The sequence below is a fragment of the Protopterus annectens genome, chromosome 10.part0, assembly GCF_019279795.1.
Source record: "Protopterus annectens isolate FY-2018-M chromosome 10.part0, PAN1.0, whole genome shotgun sequence".
Taxonomy (NCBI): domain Eukaryota; kingdom Metazoa; phylum Chordata; order Ceratodontiformes; family Protopteridae; genus Protopterus; species Protopterus annectens.
The window spans coordinates 1,390,210,889-1,390,228,960 of record NC_056744.1 but is presented as its reverse complement, the minus strand read 5'-3'; the positions used below and the strand labels follow the sequence as shown (position 1 = coordinate 1,390,228,960).

The following is an 18,072-nucleotide window of genomic DNA, read 5'->3' as shown; positions in this document are numbered from 1 at the left end:
TTTCTTGGGAAATGTAATGCAAACTCTAGAAATTATTTCAGAATTCTGTTTTACACTAGATTTCTGTTTTTTTACCCCTGCAAAGGACACATATTCTGCTAAGAAAATAATTAAACAGTGTCATTGTCAAGAACAGCTTGTTTGGAGTGTTTGTTTTACCTTTAAAAAGTTATCCTTCTGTTTCATTCAGCAGTACAGCAGCTGCAGAAAATGTTTATTAGATTTGAAAAACGCACTTTGTTACAAGACATTTCACCTTCAGCACAATGTTTTCATGACTCAAGAATGTACAGCTGTAAGATTTACCTTTGCATTCACAGATGCAGATGCAAATTTCAATGTTCATCATGCTTGTCACTGGTGTAGTAGCCTTAGCTATAAGTGTTATGCCTGCCAAGGATATAACAACCAGCCAGTTTCCAAAGTTTCAGGGCACTATCCAAACGCCAGAACTATTAGGCAGCTTGAGCTGACCTGCTAAAAGACAAGTTTGGGTATCAAGCCCTTCAGAAATTTACTGCCACCGTGTATGCTCAAGAGCTTTCGAGGATCGATGGTTGTCTTGTGCTTTTGGGGAAGGGACTTCCTTTTTTTTAATTTTGTTGATGTTTTGTTACTTTCCTTTTCAGGAAAGTTATTTTAAAGCTAGGAGTGTTTTGTTTTAATAGACTGTCTCGAAACTGTAATGAATATTTAAATGGAGAACTATAAAGTAACTGAAAACATTTCTTCTGTTGAGAAACTGTGTTTAATTTTCTTTTCTGGAGCTGTCATAGTCTTTTTTTTCTGTCAAAAAAATTTACTTTTTTGGACTGATAGTACTTATTGGCAATTGCTGGTTCTCTTCCCCAGGAAAAGAGGCACCATTTTCACCTTCAACGTGGAAAAAAAACTACAGTTCCCACGGTCAGTCTTTCTTCCAGCCACAAAAAGAAAAAGAAAAAAATTAGGCAAACAGCCTTTGCCACCACAGCAGGCTAGCAATTTGCCTCAGTCGTAGGTGGGTGATTGCACTGTGGATATTCTTTTTATCTCAGACCACTCATCTTTTAAACTGGAACCCTGTGGTATAGCATCTACAACCAGTATGGACCAAGGGTTAGCCATGTCCTTTGCAGTTATTAGGGGCCCTTCAGTGGGTAAGGTAGAACCACTCTTGTCAGTCCTGGGAGATAAAACAAAGGAAGGTTTCCCTATTGTGTCACAATGTTGTGCCCATTCCTGGGGAAGCAACTGAGCCATTAGTAACATGGTTGGCCTAATTTTTCCTGTCAAAAAGAAACAGAAAACCAAGCATATATCTATTCCTCCTCAGATTTCTTTGGATAGGAGTAGTTTACTGGGTCAGGGTTTAATTCAGGCTACTGATCCTTCTTTGTAAAGTAGTTTCTGGTAAAAGAAAGAGGTATTCCTCTTTTCCCAAAGAGATTCAGTATTCCAAATCTGAAATGAGAAGATGCAGGGATTGGTTCAGGCTTTTGTCCTCAGATTTCTGATTCAGACAGAGGAGAGCTCAGTTTCTGATTCTTTCTAGAGAGGTATTGTTTTCACTGAGACTATTTCTAGAATGTTACTGTTTTCAGTGGGAGAACCCTGAGGATTCTCAGTCTCTCAGAAAATGCTCTGAGATGTTACAAAAGGATTTTACAGAACCTACACCAATTTGTCCTGTTCTGTCTGCTTTAGAGGATGTGTGTGTTACTTCCTGCAGTTTTCCTGATAGTCAGCCAGCTCTCCCTAAAAAGGCAGATAGGATGTGTAAAGTTCTTCAGTGCCTTAAGTTTTTATACACTTTTACCAAACCTGACCCAGCAGCTATAACTTTAGTTGATTCCACTGCTTCTAAGCACCTGGTTAATTCCAATCCTACTGTTTCTGAGAAGGATGGAAAATTATTGAAAGGTATGAGAAAAAAAGTATATATTTCAGCAGCTTCGAATTTCAGAATTTTAAATTGTCAGGCTCTTATGTTAAAGTTTATTCTGATGTATTGTGAAAATATGAGGAATGTTGTATCTACAATTTCTTTCTGTGAAGAAAAAATCTACTTTAAATAACTTAGTTTCTTATTTTATACAGGTCATACTCATTTTTTTGCAGTATGTGTAAGACTCTTTTGATACTTCTTCCAGGAGGTTTGCGTAGCTGCATTCTCAGAACCTCCCAGATGATGATAAAAATGAGATTTTAAATTATACCTTGGATAGAGATTTAGTGTTTGGCACCTCTGCTGCAGAGGTGAAAGTGTGATGAAAAGTAAAAGCGCAAGGCGCTCAAGGGAATCTCTAAGATTTTTCAGCCTTCATTTTCCAAATTGTCCAAGGGATTTTTATTTTTATTTCCTCTTCCAATTTTTGGCAAAAATCAGAATAAACAGTCTCAACAAAATTCTGGTAAACTGACATTTAACAAGAAATGGCAAGGGGGTCCCAAAAAGAAGTCTAGAACCTCTAAAAACCAAGGACAGTCCAACAAGTCTGAATGACTATTCAAGAGAGCATGTGACCCCCTCCTATCCTGGTCCCCTTCTTTTCTTCTAGAAAGCCTGCATCTGCAGTTTTCTCTTTAGCAGTAAATTGTTTTAGACAAATGGGTTCTGAAAATCATTCATCAGGGTTACAGATGTCAGTGGGAGGAAATTCCTCCTTTTCAGATGGTCTTTCCTCATCTTCCAGATAAGATTCTCTTGTTTTCACCAGTTCCTCATCATATACTGTTCCAAGGAGTAATAGAACCAGTTCCACCTTCCCAGGTGGGAAGGGTTTTTTTACTAAAGAATTTTCTAGTGCCAAAGGAAAAAATGCTTGAAGACTAGTACTGGATCTTCTTTCCTAAATCTATTTATGATGGTGCCCAAATTCAAAATGATATAATTTAACAGCCCATTACCTCTTCTTCATCTTTCAAGTTTCCTGGGAACACTAGACTTAAAATATGCTTATCATCACATCCCTATTCATCCAGACTTTGGACATTTATTAATGTTTTATGTGTCTGGATCACATTATCAGCTCTCTGTCTTATTCTTTGTACTATCCACTGCACCAAGAGTGTTGGCAAAGTGTCTAGCTCCAGTTATAGCTCATTGCAGGCTACAGGGTATCCACTTTTTCCCCAACATAGACAACTTGCTTATCTTTGCAGAGTCTCTTTCAAAGTGTCAGGAATCTTTCACTTGGGTGAGAGATCTCTTACACAAGCTGGGATTCCTAGAGAATGTTCAAAAGTCTTTCTTGATTTCCTCATACAGGATTGTGTTCATGGAATGTCAACTAGACCTCAGTTCAATTAGTGTTTCTTCCACAGGAAAACATAGATCTTTATTTAGAGCTGTTTGTAAGGTTTTATACTCAGACTTCAGTCACTGCGAAGGAATACTTCAGGATTTTGGGTCTCAGGTATCTATGATTCTCATGAAACCCTGGCAAGACACCACATGAGAAAGATACAGTGACATCAGGAATCTATTTTGTTCCAGCATCAACACCCTCTATCTTTTCAAATCCCAGTGCTGGAGTTTGTCAGAAGAGAAATCTTTTGATGAAGACAAAAGATATCCTTAAATCCAGGTCCCTCCTTTTCCATGCCTGCTCCAAATAAGCCAGTCACCAGAGACAATTCATATTTTGTTTGGGGAGCTCTTTAGGAGGGATAAAAGTGCAGATGGAGTGTGACATGAAGGACAGATGCAAACACATACATTTCAAGGTCATGCTTGCCCTGATCAAGGCACTCAAATGTCTTAACCATCTTTGGTCCCCAGGAACTCCTCGAGTGGTTGCAGACATTACCACAGTCATGTGGTACATTAACAGGCAAGGTGGAACCACATCTTACCCCGTTTGCATGCTAGCCATTCACTCCAGTACAGCTGTCTTGAGTGTGTACCTTTAACTCCAAGTGGGTGTGGCTTGAGCCTTTAAAAAATAAAGTTATCACCTTACAGTTCTAAATAATACTCAAAGACAGAGGTCAAATATCAATGCAGTTGTGTTTGCCATCATGTATGCTTCAAGATGAAATATTCTGATACCTTGTATGTAGCATGGTTTTGGAATTATTAATGCAAATATGAACAAGCAGTAATTGACACTTAGAGGAGCAGTAGGAGGTAACTGCAGAAACTCCTGGAGGCACACTCGGTTTTAATGAGTTGGGATACACCTTTACAGCACAATCTTACTTTGACTCTGCAGGCATCCTAATTTCCATGAGTGCAAAATTGTGTGGCAGACAAGCTGAGCAGGACCATGGCAGACCCACATGGATGGAAACTAGACTGGGGTGGTCTTCGAAGATTTGATCCATCTTTGGGGGGGGGTCCTCAAGTAGACCTCTTATCCTCCTAGATCTCTTATCCTCCTCTCTAAACAATCAACCAGCAGGATCATGTTCAATGCCAGAAGGCCTGGAAGACAGATGCCTTTTCTTTTCCTTGGACAGAAATGTTCCTGTGTGCTTTTCCACCCTTTCCACTAATGTCCAGGGTACTTAGGTTCATAGGTGATTACTGGGCCATTGACCCAAAGGTCTTTATAAGCCTAGCCTTGTGTACCCAGTATAATACCAGAGAAACCCAATATAAAGGATCTTGCCAAAACTTGAGATAATGTAATTCTTTAGTAGCAGCAGTAACCTGAGGTCAGAATCAAACTCTGCAACTTGTGTCTATGAGGTGAAGACCTTAACCGTTATGCCAAACCCACCCTTAAATTTATTGTCCAGAGATTTGAACCAACAACCTCCAGCTTTGTAGTCTGTTGTTTTATCATCTGAGCCAACTCTGCTGAAGCCTCTTCTGCTGGAGATTCAGAAGGAATACCCCAAGATCATTGTGCTGACTCCCTTCTGGCCAAGCCAAATGTGGTTCTCACTTCTTTTGGAAATGGCCAGGGTCAGTTACCACAAGCTTCCAAACAGACTGGATCTACTCACACAAGGTCAGGGGTGTTTGATACACCCTAACATTAATCGTCTTCAGTTGACTTCGTGGATGATAGTGTTTTAATTCCTTTTAGGCAGTTGTTTACTGAGGATGTGCAGCCGGTAATAATGGAGGCAGGCAAGCCTTATACTAGAAAATCATATATTAACAAATGGAAAAGGTTTTCCAGTTGGTGGCAACAACATCACCAGCAATCACTCAGGGCTAGTTGTTCTCTGATTGTACAATATCCATGTGAGTTGCTATACTATGGCCTTTCTTATTCCTCTATTAAGCTTTATTTATTGGCAATTTCAGCATGTCTGCCTTTGGATCCTTGTCTTTCATTGCAGTCTTATGACAAAATGTTCTTGAAAGGGCTTTTGAATTAGAGGCATCCAAGAAAACCAGTGGCTATTCCTTGAGATCTTAATTTTGTGTTAGAGAAGCTAACACTTGCTCCATTTGAACCAGCTACTCTAGCTGACCTGAGGTTCTTAACATGGAAAACAGATTTATTGATTGCTTTGACCTCTGCATGAAGGGTATCTGATTTGCAAGCTCTTATGGTGAGTCAAACCTGTCTCATTTTCCACAGGGACAGGATTTCTTTGAGATTTAAATGTGTATATATAGATGGGTCCCATTTCATTCATCGAATTTACATTTAATTGGAAGTGAAATCACCAACAACACTTCAACGAAACACCACTATGCCGAAACCACAGTGTGTTGAGTTTCCTTTAAGTGAAATCCTTACCATTATGCTGGTAGTGCGAAACGCCTAAACACACGTGCATACCAGTTCTGTTGCTTGTTGGATATGCTGGTAAGTTTAAATGCATTCAGCTAATTTAAAAGTAATTTTACAGCACTTGTAGCTTTGTACATGGAGATCACACTACAGGAAGGATCTGGAAATCCACCCGTGTTATCACTGTACTGCGTTCTCGGAGTTGGTATATATAATTTGCAGGGGGGGCTCAGCCCCCCACATGAAGGGTGCAGGGGGAGGCTTGCCCCCTGCAAAAATAGTGAATATGTGTTGCTATGTGTCTGTTGTGTAAATAACTGTTATGTTGGGGTTTTGTCATTCGGTATAGTGAAGTTTTGGCATACTGGTGTTTCATTGAAGTGGTGTCAGTGATTTCATGTTGGATGAAAGGTAAATTCAGTGAATGAAATGGGACCATTATAGATCTGTGTGTGTGTGTGCGTGTGCATGCTCACTCGTGTGTGTGTGTGTGTGTGTGTGTGTGTGTGTGTGTGTGTGTGTGTGTGTGTGTGTATGTATGTATGTATATATATTTATATATATATATATATTTATATATATATATATATATATATATATATATATATGTGTGTGTGTGTGTGTATATATGTGTGTGTCTGTGTGTGTGTGTATGCACACACATACACACATTGCATGTAAAAATATAGATATATACAAATATGTATGTATGTTTGAGTGTGTATGTGTCTGTATGTATATATAGTTTTTTTTTATTGAATTTTGACTACCATGTGTCTAATACTGTGGTAAGGAAAGTATTCTCCATTGCACACCTCATTAGCAAAGGCATTGACTCAAGAGCAAAACAGGTCCTAACTCTCATGTACTCGACCCTCATCAGACCAATAATTGAGTACAATGCTCCCTTTGGTATGTACCTTACCAGGCATCTGGAGCAACTTGAGAGGCCTCATAGAGATTTCTAACCAAGAAAATTCAGGGTCTCCAGCAAATCAGTAGTATGCAGACTACTTAGAGAAGACTTATGCCCGGCCTACAAAGCAATCTCAGATACAAACCTAATGGAACTGCTGCACATCCACAAGTTAAATGTGACAAGGTTCATCTGCTCCAAAGACCTTAATCTGGCCTGCGACATAAATAGGACCTGCTGGAAAGACTGATATGTCTCTCAGAGAATTCCTGGTGGGGATTTCACCTATGACCCTCCTAGATCTTGAGTTGTGCCAAGATCCTTTGTATTGGGTTTCTGTAGTGTTATATTGGGTACACATGGCTAGGCTTATGAAGAGCTTCAGGTCAATAGTCCAGTAGCCACCTATGACTCAAGAACCTATCTGCTTGCACAAAAAAATCACTATCGAGAGAATCACAGTCTTGGTAAGAAGAGTGTTGGTCTGCCATAGTTTTCTCAGGTAACTAAGCTAGTGTAGGAGTTAATTATATAAACACAATGAATGTTATTTAGATAAAAAATTCATATAGTTTAATAATGATGGTTGTTTTCCAGTCTTGCTAGGTACAGTAAATAAATCACAGCCAGTCCCTTGGTCCGTTTTTTTATTTTTGTTGTTAGGCACATTGGCTGTATAACCAAATTGTGCCTCACCCCTATACATTAGAATGTAGCTTCTTCCTTTCAGTATTCACCAAACAGGAGCAATCTAACACCCTTCAGCAACAGTCATAATACAGCTTCTTTCTTTCTTCTCTTATTAGTGCTTGTCTCATTCTTGTTTATACCTCTCAAACTGCATTCATTTAAAATAGGTGTAAAGGCCCTTCAGAGTAAGAACATCCAATCCAAAATCTGGACATCTGTTTAGCAAAAAATGTGAATACCAAATAGCGCGTAACTCTTCCTTCTTCCAGTAGGAATGGTTAAATACTCGGAAACATGAGATGACAAAATTGATTGAAAAATATAAGCGCATTGTCAAAGAGACAATGTAAAATCTGAATCATTTTACAAAATTATACCACACAGTCATTTACTTTTACTTTTGAAAAATGGAGATGTAAGATGTGTGTCCTCTTTCTTAAAATTATTGGTGCCACTAGGATGTTGGTAATGTAGTGTGATTTTCTGTATACTCGACATATTCAAAAATCAAGTATGATGAGGGGAGATTAAGAAAATTGAGTGGAGGAGTAAATCAAACCTGAAAACATGAACATATCCCCAAAAATAGCTGCATCTTGTTCATGGATAAATTAGGCCTGAAAATAGGTATGATGTTCATCATTCTCACTGCTGTAGTATCCTTTAGCTGTTTAGCTTGTATCCTGCCCAAGATACATCAACTGGCCAATATTCAAAAAGCTCTGGCTCCCACACACACCTACACTCTGACTGCTGATTGGAGCAGCCCCTGATCTCATCCCTAAAAGGATATAGTAATAGTCTTAAATTGGTAACAATGATCTCTTACTATGTGATTGATAGAGACACTATAGGCTATCAGGTTATACAATTTTCTACCAGGAATTTTTTTTATGATATCTAGCCTTGAGCAGTTGTACTGGATCTTACATAGTAACTGGCCCATTGTCATAAGAAGCAAAGGAACAATCAGCACAAGAAGCTGTAGTAATTGGTTGTTTTGGACCATTTCTAGCTCTTTTGTAGTTCACTGTTTAAAATCCGCATTTGCACGGCTTTGCGCGGTTGTGCGCGCAGCTCCGGTTAAACAAGGTTAAACATTTTCTGGCTCCGCCAAGTCTGCTCTTCAAATTTTCCTTTAAGGAAGCTCTACTCTTAGTATAACCAGACTACTCACTATATTATAAGCCTAGCACTTGTTCTCAATACTTCTCTACTAAGTAAGCACTCTCGTACTAAGTAAAGCACTACATCTACTTACCACCCCTGTGAATATCCACTTCCCTTAAAGGTACAGCACTCCCTTATACTGTTCTAGCATGTCGAGTGGTAGATTACTGGCGTCATCTCCAATTCAGCTGGTCAATCTGGGTATCTTGAGACAATGCTACAATTGTCTCATGTACACAGACAACCCTCTCCTCCTCCCAACAAACACAAATACATGTGAGAGATGCAACTATATAGCCAAACTGGAGGCTGAACTCTCTCAACTCAGGGCTGGCATGACCAGACAGGAGGAGATGGCAACCACACACACAACAATCCCAGTCCCACATAGACCTACCACAACTGCAAACCAAACACATAAAAACACAAAGACATACTCGGAGGCCCTAATAAAAAACTTACCAAAACAACAGAGGCTCCCAAAGCAGACATCCAAAAATCCACCACCTCAAAACAAAACACATGCAAGACATACTTCAATCAATCAGTGTGTCAACCAATCACAGCCCTTAAGGCCAAACACCTTGCCTGATACACTAGTAATAGGTGACTCTATAGTCAGACACACTGATGTCCCGCTGACCAGGCTGAACAAGGAGAAGGTGACTGTGAGCTGTCTATCAGGAGCTAGGATCCGCCACATAACACATGCATTCAAGTCACTCCAAAGCAAGTACAAATATGACTCTGTTATTGTCCATGCTGGTGTGAATGACCTGAGACGTACCTCCCTGGACTACATGAAAAGAGACATAGAGGAGCACTGCGATTATGTAGCCCAGGCAGGTATGACCCTGACCCTGAGCAGCATCTTGCCCTCACCAAGAATGATACCACAATACAAAGACAAGATGATCAGCTTTAACAATTGGCTCAAGTACTGGTGTCACTCTAAGGGGATCCAATGTCTGTCTGCCTGGGATGACATGTTGGACAAGCCACGCTGCTTCGCAACGGATGGCTTACACCTGTCACCACTGGGCTTCCTGATATTGACTAAGGCTCTTGCCACCCCCATAGTGCCTTTTTTAGGCAAGGCTCAAAAGACAAACCCACCTCCTTAGAAAACAAAAATGGAAAAAAACTAAGGGTAATGCTGCTCAACGCCAGAAGTCTAAATCTCAAGATGCAGGCACTTGATGCACTCCTCAGCATGGAGAACATCGACGTCTGTGCAGTAACTGAAACCTGGTTCAAGGCTCCTGAGAGCACCCCAGCGCTACCAGGCTATACCTCGTATCATGCTTTTCGCCCCAAAACCCGGCTGAGCCACAAAGGAGGGGAGTGTCCATATTCATCAAGGACACCCACACCTCCAGGTTAGTAGCAACACATGAAGCATCAGAGACCATACAGGTGCAACTAACCATAGGCAAAACTGCTATACAACTGGTAGCATGTTACAGACCACCCTCCCAATCTCAAGAACCCCACTCAGCCTTCCTGAAGGCATTGGAGGATATGAATGTATCACAAAATACCATCATACTGGGAGACTTCAACTACCCAAACATAGATTGGGTACATTATTCTAGCCCTAATACCCTAGCCCAAAGGTTCCTGGAATTCATAAATTCAAATGCACTGGAACAATTAGTCACCTCTCCCACTAGGGGAGATAATATACTAGACCTGATCATCACAAACATGGGGACAAAATGCTCCACACCGAAGTATACCCCTCACTAGTGAGATCTGACCACAAACTAATCACCCTGGATATACATATCCCACCTCCACCCCCAGCACAAAAGACCACAGTGAAAAACTTCTCAAAAGCAGACTTCACTCTTCTTAAGACTGAGATGGTATCCTTTAAGCCCACTGTGCCAGTGGATACCACATCCCACAATGCCGAATCCTTCACAAATGCTTTCTATGGACATCTCCAAGAATGCATGGATCATGCAATCCTAAACAAATCCAAGTCCCTCTCCACCAAAGGTAAGCATCCTGTCTGGTGGACCTCAGCCATAAACAAATTGTATAACAAAAGAAGGAAGCTACTGCACGCCAGAGCAAAATCCCATGAAGGGAAGACATCTCTGATCAACATTAGCAGAAAACTACGTTCTCTCATAAAAACATCCAAGGCCAACTTTGAGAGAAAAATCGCTAAGGACACTAAAGATAACCACAAAGCCTTCTTCAGCTATGTTAGAAACCTGGAAACCCTCAGATATGCTCAGAGTTGGTTCAAAACAACAAAAAATACACTGAACTCACAGATATTGCCAACATTCTGGCTGACAGGTTCAGTGCAAATTTCTCCCTTCCTTCACCCCCAAAAGAAGAAATACTTATCCCAGCTGAATGTAATCTCCCTGTCATCTCAGATGTCCAAGTGAGAACCGCCCTAAACAAAGCAAAAACACAGCATCAATGGGACCTGACGGTATCCCGGGTTGCGTGTTACATGAACTCCAAGAGGAGCTAAACCCACACATAAAAATGCTATTTAACCTTAGCCTTACTGGGATATGTACCTGAACACTGGCGACAGCAACAGTGGTCCCACTCCACAAGAGGGGTGCCTCTACAGACCCTGGAAACTACCGCCCATAAGCTTAACCAGCCTGGTCTGCAAACCTATGGAAAGAATTATTATGGAACTCATAAACAGAGACATAGGGGACCTACAGACACTTGACCCCACCCAGTTCGGCTTTGTAAAGGGCAGATCCTGCCTTTTAAACCTGGTTGACTTTTTGAAACAGTCACTAGAGCCATTGATGAGGGCAAAGCAGTCCATACAGCGCACCTGGACTTGGCTAAGGCCTTCACACAATACCCCACTCAGGCATCATAGATAAGCTCAACAGCTTAAAAGTAAACCCTTATGTCACTAGATGGGTTGCAAACTGGCTAAAGGACAGAACCCATAAAGTTAAAATCGCTGGAGCAATGTCAGACTCAAAGCCAGTCACAAGTGGTGTCCCACAGGGATCTGTCCTGGGACCCCTCTTGTTTGGCATTTATTTCTCAGATGTTAAAGCAAACATGGGAGGGCTGTGGCTGACAAAGTTCACAGATGACTGCAAACTAGGCGCCATAGTCGATACACCAGCAGACACACACATCCTACAAAAAGGCCTCACAGAAACGGACAACTGGTGCCGGAGTCACGGCCTTAAACTAAATGCCAAAAAATGTATAGTCATCCCCTTTGGGAAAAACAAAGTACCCACAAATTATCACATAGACAGCAACCCACTGAGTACGGAAAAAGTAATCAGAGACCTAGGGACCCAGGTCGTCAGCGACCTCTCATTTGACACCCACGTTGCCAAAGTGGTTAGAAAAACATTCTACCTTGCACATCTCATCATGAAGGGATTCACATCCAGATCCAAGGATGTCATTGTACCCCTATATTCCTCTCTCATCAGACCCATGATTGAGTACAATGCCCCATTTGGTATGTACCTCACCCGGCATTTGCAACAGCTGGAGAGACCACAAAAGTACCTCACCAAGAGGATCAAGGGTCTCCAATATATGTCTTATTCTGCCAGACTAAAGAAACTTCAGCTCTATTCAGTAGCATACTGCCTGCTCAGAGGTGATCTCTGCTTGACGTACAAGGCCATGTCCAATCAGGATCTGATGGACATGCTCCACCTCAAAAAATCCAAATCCATCAGGACCACGAGAGCTAAAGACTTAAACCTCGGCACAAGTATGAATAGGACATAACCCAGAGGCTTCCCATGCTTTGGAACAAGATCCCAGTTCATATTAGGCAGAGCCCCTCACTGACTCTCTTCAAGAGAAATCTTGATGAGTGGATGGGAGATCGTAAGTTTACCCCAGGGGTCACATCTGTGTCACTGCTAGATAGGGGCACAGTAAACTAATTCTATTATATAAGGGGACCTTCATTGTGTCACTACTAGACAGAGGCACAGTATTCTAAATTTATTCTGTACATTTTTTGTACCATTTCATTGGGTGGCAAAAGCCACATCACTATGGCTAGGCTTACAAATGCCCCAGGGCAGATAGCCTAGTACTATACTATGAAACTATGAAACTATGAATCAGAATCAGGCATTGTATTGGGCTGAGCTATGTGTCATTAAATTGTGAATCTCACTTTGTATGACTTGTGATATTACAGGTTTTGATTCCATTTTCACCAGGACTTAATGTGTGTTGCTGGAATGAATGGTATTGACTTTTCACAGTTAACAGTAAGAAAAAATGCTGCTGCAGACATCACTTGTATGCCCATTGCTTTTTTTTTGACAGTTAAAAGAAATGTCGCACCATGCTTCCTGTTGTTTTGTTACTATTTGATGATATTATGCTATAAATTTACATGTTTTAAATTTACAACAAAATGCATATTATTCTTGTTTTACAGGGAATTCCTGGACCTCCTGGTAACAGAGGAGTTGGTGGTTACCCTGGCAGGCAGGTGCAGTAACTACATTGTAGATTCACATTTTTATAGCATATTGTGTTTTTACTTCACTGTCTTTGATTTTCTAGCTTTCCAGTAGAAAAATGGAAATTGGGTCTTTATTCTGTAAATGTTAATCTTTTCGTGTACTTTCATAAATGAGGAACTCACAGGGTAACTACTAGGCTAGCTGCCCCTTTGGAGGCATTTTAAGCCTAAGAGAGAACCAAAACAAGGCAGGGGTTGAAAATCAAATATTCCCAAGCTTTAATATTGTAAGCGCTTTCACAGTTATTACAAACTGCTTCCTCAGATGATATACAGCCATTAAAATCAAGACGCCGTCATATACAAATTCAGACATCTCTCAACCAGTCATTTCACTGTATCGCCATGTAACTAAGTAACAAGGCAAATAGAACCTGGAATTGTTACATAGTTGTGTTGGCATATAGAATGGTAACAATGCTAAACTTTCTAAAAAAACAGCATTTGTAGTAAACATGGCAGTAAATGCAAACAAAATACCCATACAAAAACATAATAAATATAATTCAAATTGTTCAGATATAATAAAACCTTATAAATAAAAATCATATAAATAAAGGAGAATGCATATAAAACATGAATAACAGTACTGTGAAAATCTGTCTATAAACACCTCTGGCTTTAAGTATTGGTTTAATGGGAACTTTATCATTCAAAGCCCTACCAGTATCGGCATATATCCTAATGATCCATATAATCTCAGAGGTTTCATTTCAGTTTTTATTGTCTCCCTCACTACTTCAGTTACTAAGAATTTAAAACTATGAGTTGAACCATTCTAAAGCAAATGTTTCACTAGAGCATTCGTGATTGTGCCAACTCTTATATAAATGTTCCCTTATCCTGTCTTTAAGGTGCCTGTCAGTCTTTCCTATGTAAAATGTAAAACCTAGAATGCCGTATGCTATATATATAACCTGGCAGGTATCATGGATAGTGCCTCACAGCTTAAGAGTAGTTAAAATGGCCACATATGGGGAACAACACCCACAGTTGCTGGCCAAATGGCAAAAACTTAATCTTGACTTAAGCTTTAATTATTTAAAACTGATGATTGATTTTTTCAAACCAGAAGAAGCTAGTATTATTGAAAATATTACACTCAAACAGAATAGACTGTAAGAAAAGTTTCCACAGACACTTGTTGACGAAAAATTAAGTGGATTACTGGATTCAGTTATCATCTATGACAGAAAATTGTTACAGCATAAATAGAAGAAAATTGAAACAGACAATAAAGAATTCAGGAATGGACATGTGTTTACGTGGCCTAGAACTATGGGGCACGATTAAGAATCCACTGAGGTCCCAAATAATAGTAATAATGATGATGCTTTGCGAAATGGAATTAACCCCAATGACATCCATGAAAGAATGTCGCCACAATCAAATGCCGTCCATCCCAACATCAGTTGTGACGAAGGAGTGAATAAAGATACCACAGTAACCATTTCAGTTGTCGCCTCACAGTAAGACGCTGTCCGGTTCGATTCTCAGCTAGAGCGTCTTCTGCGTGGAGACATGCGTGAATGGGCGTACTTTTGTTGAAGGTTGTGCATCAGGGCTGGTAACTCGGCACGTAAAAATCAACTACCAATCATTAGCGGACCGGAGTTCCGCTGTGGTGACCCGTAACCGGGAAAAGCCAAAAGACACAGCAACAACAACTGTAGCAAAGAGGAAAGCATCTGTGTTCCCACTGGTTGGGGCCATAGCACAGGTCTCTTGCTCTGTATCCCCATCGGAGCAGGTGGTTCATTAATTTTCATCAGCTAAGAAATTCTCAGTTCCAAAGGGCATGAATTTTGAGGAGGATTTTTATATTTATCCAGTTCCAATATCCAAAGAAGTCTCAAATGTCAACAGTTGCTCGAGAAGCAGAGGACAGATGAAGGGTTAGATGCCACAAGATTCAAGGAAGAACCGTATTTGAAGAAAATGTGGTCACAGAAAGGCAATCTCTAGTTTGGAATATTTAAATGAGAGTGTTATCTGACAATGAAATATCATTACTTGAGAAGGGTCGATCTTACATACCAACACAGACAGCTGAGATAACTGACACTATAATTGACTTAAAATTGTTTAAGAGCACTATCTTAAAATGAATATTAAGAATGTAGATGTAAAGAGTAACAGTGTTTGTAAGAAGCCAAACATATATGTTCCGATTAATCATCTGCTTCTAGAAGCATATGAAAGATTATGTGAGAATGATTTACTTAAGTTTTAAGCTCTAAAAAAATGGTAAAACTTTTAGGAATCTCAGTTATGGGGAGAAACGAGCTTTACACCAACTACAAGATAAAATAGTCATTAGACTGGCCAATAAAGGGGGTCCAAAAGTAATCGTGAATATGGAGTTTTATGTTGAGCAAATGAAATTGATGTTAAATGATTAAAATTCATATGTGAAACCTAGGCATACAGATGTAGAGAAAATGACTGTTAAAATACACAACACATTGTTGGATTGTTTATTGATAGTTCAGTTCAGGACAGAATGTGTCTCTATACACATTACCTAGATGACATTTTTGTAATATGGAAGGATAAGAATGAAGAAATTGATGGGCTTATGCAGTATATTAATACTACTACTAATTTTTGTCATTTACATATGAAGCTAGTATGGAAGGAATAGCATATTTCATTGTGTAGTTAATCAAGGATAGGAAATATGTGAAATATATTTCAAGAATCCATAGGAAAAAAACATAGTCCAATAGTTTTCTACACTTTTCTGGTGCACACCCTTGCCACCCGAAAAGATCAGTGGTAAAAGGTCAACTAGTAAGGGCTGCAGTGATGGCTACTTTGAAGCAACATTTTTTGTATGAATGTGACAACCTAGTGGAGATGTTTACTAGAAGGGGATACCCACATGTCTTGCTTCAAAATTTGGTTAGTGAAGTACAGAATAAAAGGTCGCAAGGCCATTTTAGACCAGTTCTAGGTGAGGGAGAATACATTAACAACCAGGAGCTTGAGACAACACAAAAGGATAAGACTAGTTGTAACATGAATGCTGAATTTATTACTGTGTTTAGTGTGGACTCCTACTTGCTAAGAAAGATACTACACAATAATTGGGCCCTTTTTTATGAAGATACAATGGTGAGAGACCAAATTGGTGGTAAACCAGTAATGGTATTACGTAGTGGTCTTCACTTTAAGAATATTTTAGAAAATTTGAACTCAAAGAAGGTGCCAACATTAATGAGAAAATGTGTTTTTTGTTCATACTGCAAACTCATTTTTACTGGGGACACATTCCATGTGAGAGGACAATCATATAGGATGAGTGGTTCTTTTAACTGTGATTCTAGCAGAGTAGTGTTTGGGGCCTTTTGCCAGAAATGCCCATATTTTTATGTGGGCAAGACTGACTGAAAAATTAAAGAATGTATTTATGAACATGGGTACAGTATTAAGAAAGGAAAAATGAGTAATGCACTTGCTAAACATGCTATAAATAATGAAGGGCACAGTTTTAAATACATGGTTATTGATCGTGTAGGAAACAAGGAAATAATTGATTTGGCAGATATTGCTAAATGCATATGTTTAGCCAGGTTTGAATGAATATTGTTCAGTCAGTTGTATTTTAAAAATTAAAGCATTAACAAGATGATTTTTTATAACTTTGTATATAGTGTCTGCATATTGTTTATAAGCTTTTACATATTTTACACATAGATGTATATATATATATATATTTTTACTTTGATGGAATATTTGTTGTTTTTATACTAGTTTTGGGTTTGCGTAAACATTTAATGTTTGGAATAAAGAATTATAGCCTTTTAATATTTACATTTTATAATGGGAAGGGGTAAGAGGGGTTAGTGTGATTATGTCATGAATAGTTTATCAACTGATTGGACTATTGGCCCTTTAAAACTGGGTTTTGGTATCACTGTTTATCTGAAGAAGTCCACTTAATTGAAACTGGATGAAAGTGCTTATTTTTGATATTCTGTTTGAAATTATCCAGCTTCAGTGTTCTCCTCAGCTTGTTTGGCTTCCCTGTGTTTATAACTGGATTGTGCATTGAGTTGAATCATTAATTTTAATTTATACAACTATTTTAAAGTAGATGAGCCACTAATACTTACAATAAAAGGGCTCCCTAAGATTCACAAGGATGCATTTTTTCCATCATTCAGGCCAATAGTTGCTAGCAGGAATTGGTGCACAGAGCCTATTTCAATATTTATAGCAAAGTATCTGAGACCTATATTGTACACATATGATATTGTATTAAATGCTTCTAAACACTTTTTGAATGATTTAAATGCTTACATTATGATGTGGGTAACTAATAATTATTTGTTAGTTACATTATATGTACGATCTTTGTTTATTGTGATTCTTAATAGGATCGGCAGTGATTTACTTAAATAGTATTAGGATCTAGTGATTATGATTCTAAGTTTGTTGACCTGATTTGTCTATTAATGCAGATTGCTTTGAACAGTAATGTTTTTATATTTGATCAGGAGATTTGCATACAAAACGTGCCGTAGCTATGGGCACTTCGAGTGCCAATAGCTATGTCAGTATGGTTATGGCCTCATGGGAGGAAAAATATATTGTTAATTCTAGGATGGGATACCATGCAACATTCTATTGACGATTTGTTTATGACCTCTTCCTGATATGGACAGGTACTTTGGAAGAACTGACATTATTTTATGAATATCTGAATACAAGTATCCCTTTCCTGAAATTTACTATGAAGAGCTCACCTACTGAGATTGAGTTTTTAAAGGTAAAGATTTATAAAATGATAGATAGTAGTTTGAATAAGAAAATATATAGAAAAGCAATCTACAGAAACACATTTTTGCAGAGACGCAGTATGCACTCTACCTATGTTTTTAAGAATATTGTGAAAAGACAAGGAATGCGGGCTTTGAGTTTGAGTGTTAAGAGATGAAGATTTTAGGAAAGAATTGGGTAGTTTGAGACATAAATTTCATGACAGGGGATACAAGGATAATAGAGTTGAATTTATATTATCTCTGGTACCACAGCTAAGAAATAATCAGGCGAAAACCTATTTTTCAGGATTGAGCAATACATTTAAAAAGACCAGAGAT

At 39.0% G+C, this 18,072-nt stretch overlaps 1 protein-coding gene across 1 annotated transcript in view; it reads left to right on the top strand.

The window, feature by feature from the left end:
• Window positions 1–18,072, top strand: part of COL24A1 (collagen type XXIV alpha 1 chain) — a 3,617,818-nt gene that overhangs the window by 1,445,325 nt on the left and 2,154,421 nt on the right. Inside the window, exon 9 of the mRNA XM_044086026.1 lies at window positions 12,881–12,934. Within this exon, the coding sequence (XP_043941961.1) occupies window positions 12,881–12,934 (54 nt within the window). The remainder of the gene's footprint in view (window positions 1–12,880; window positions 12,935–18,072) is intronic.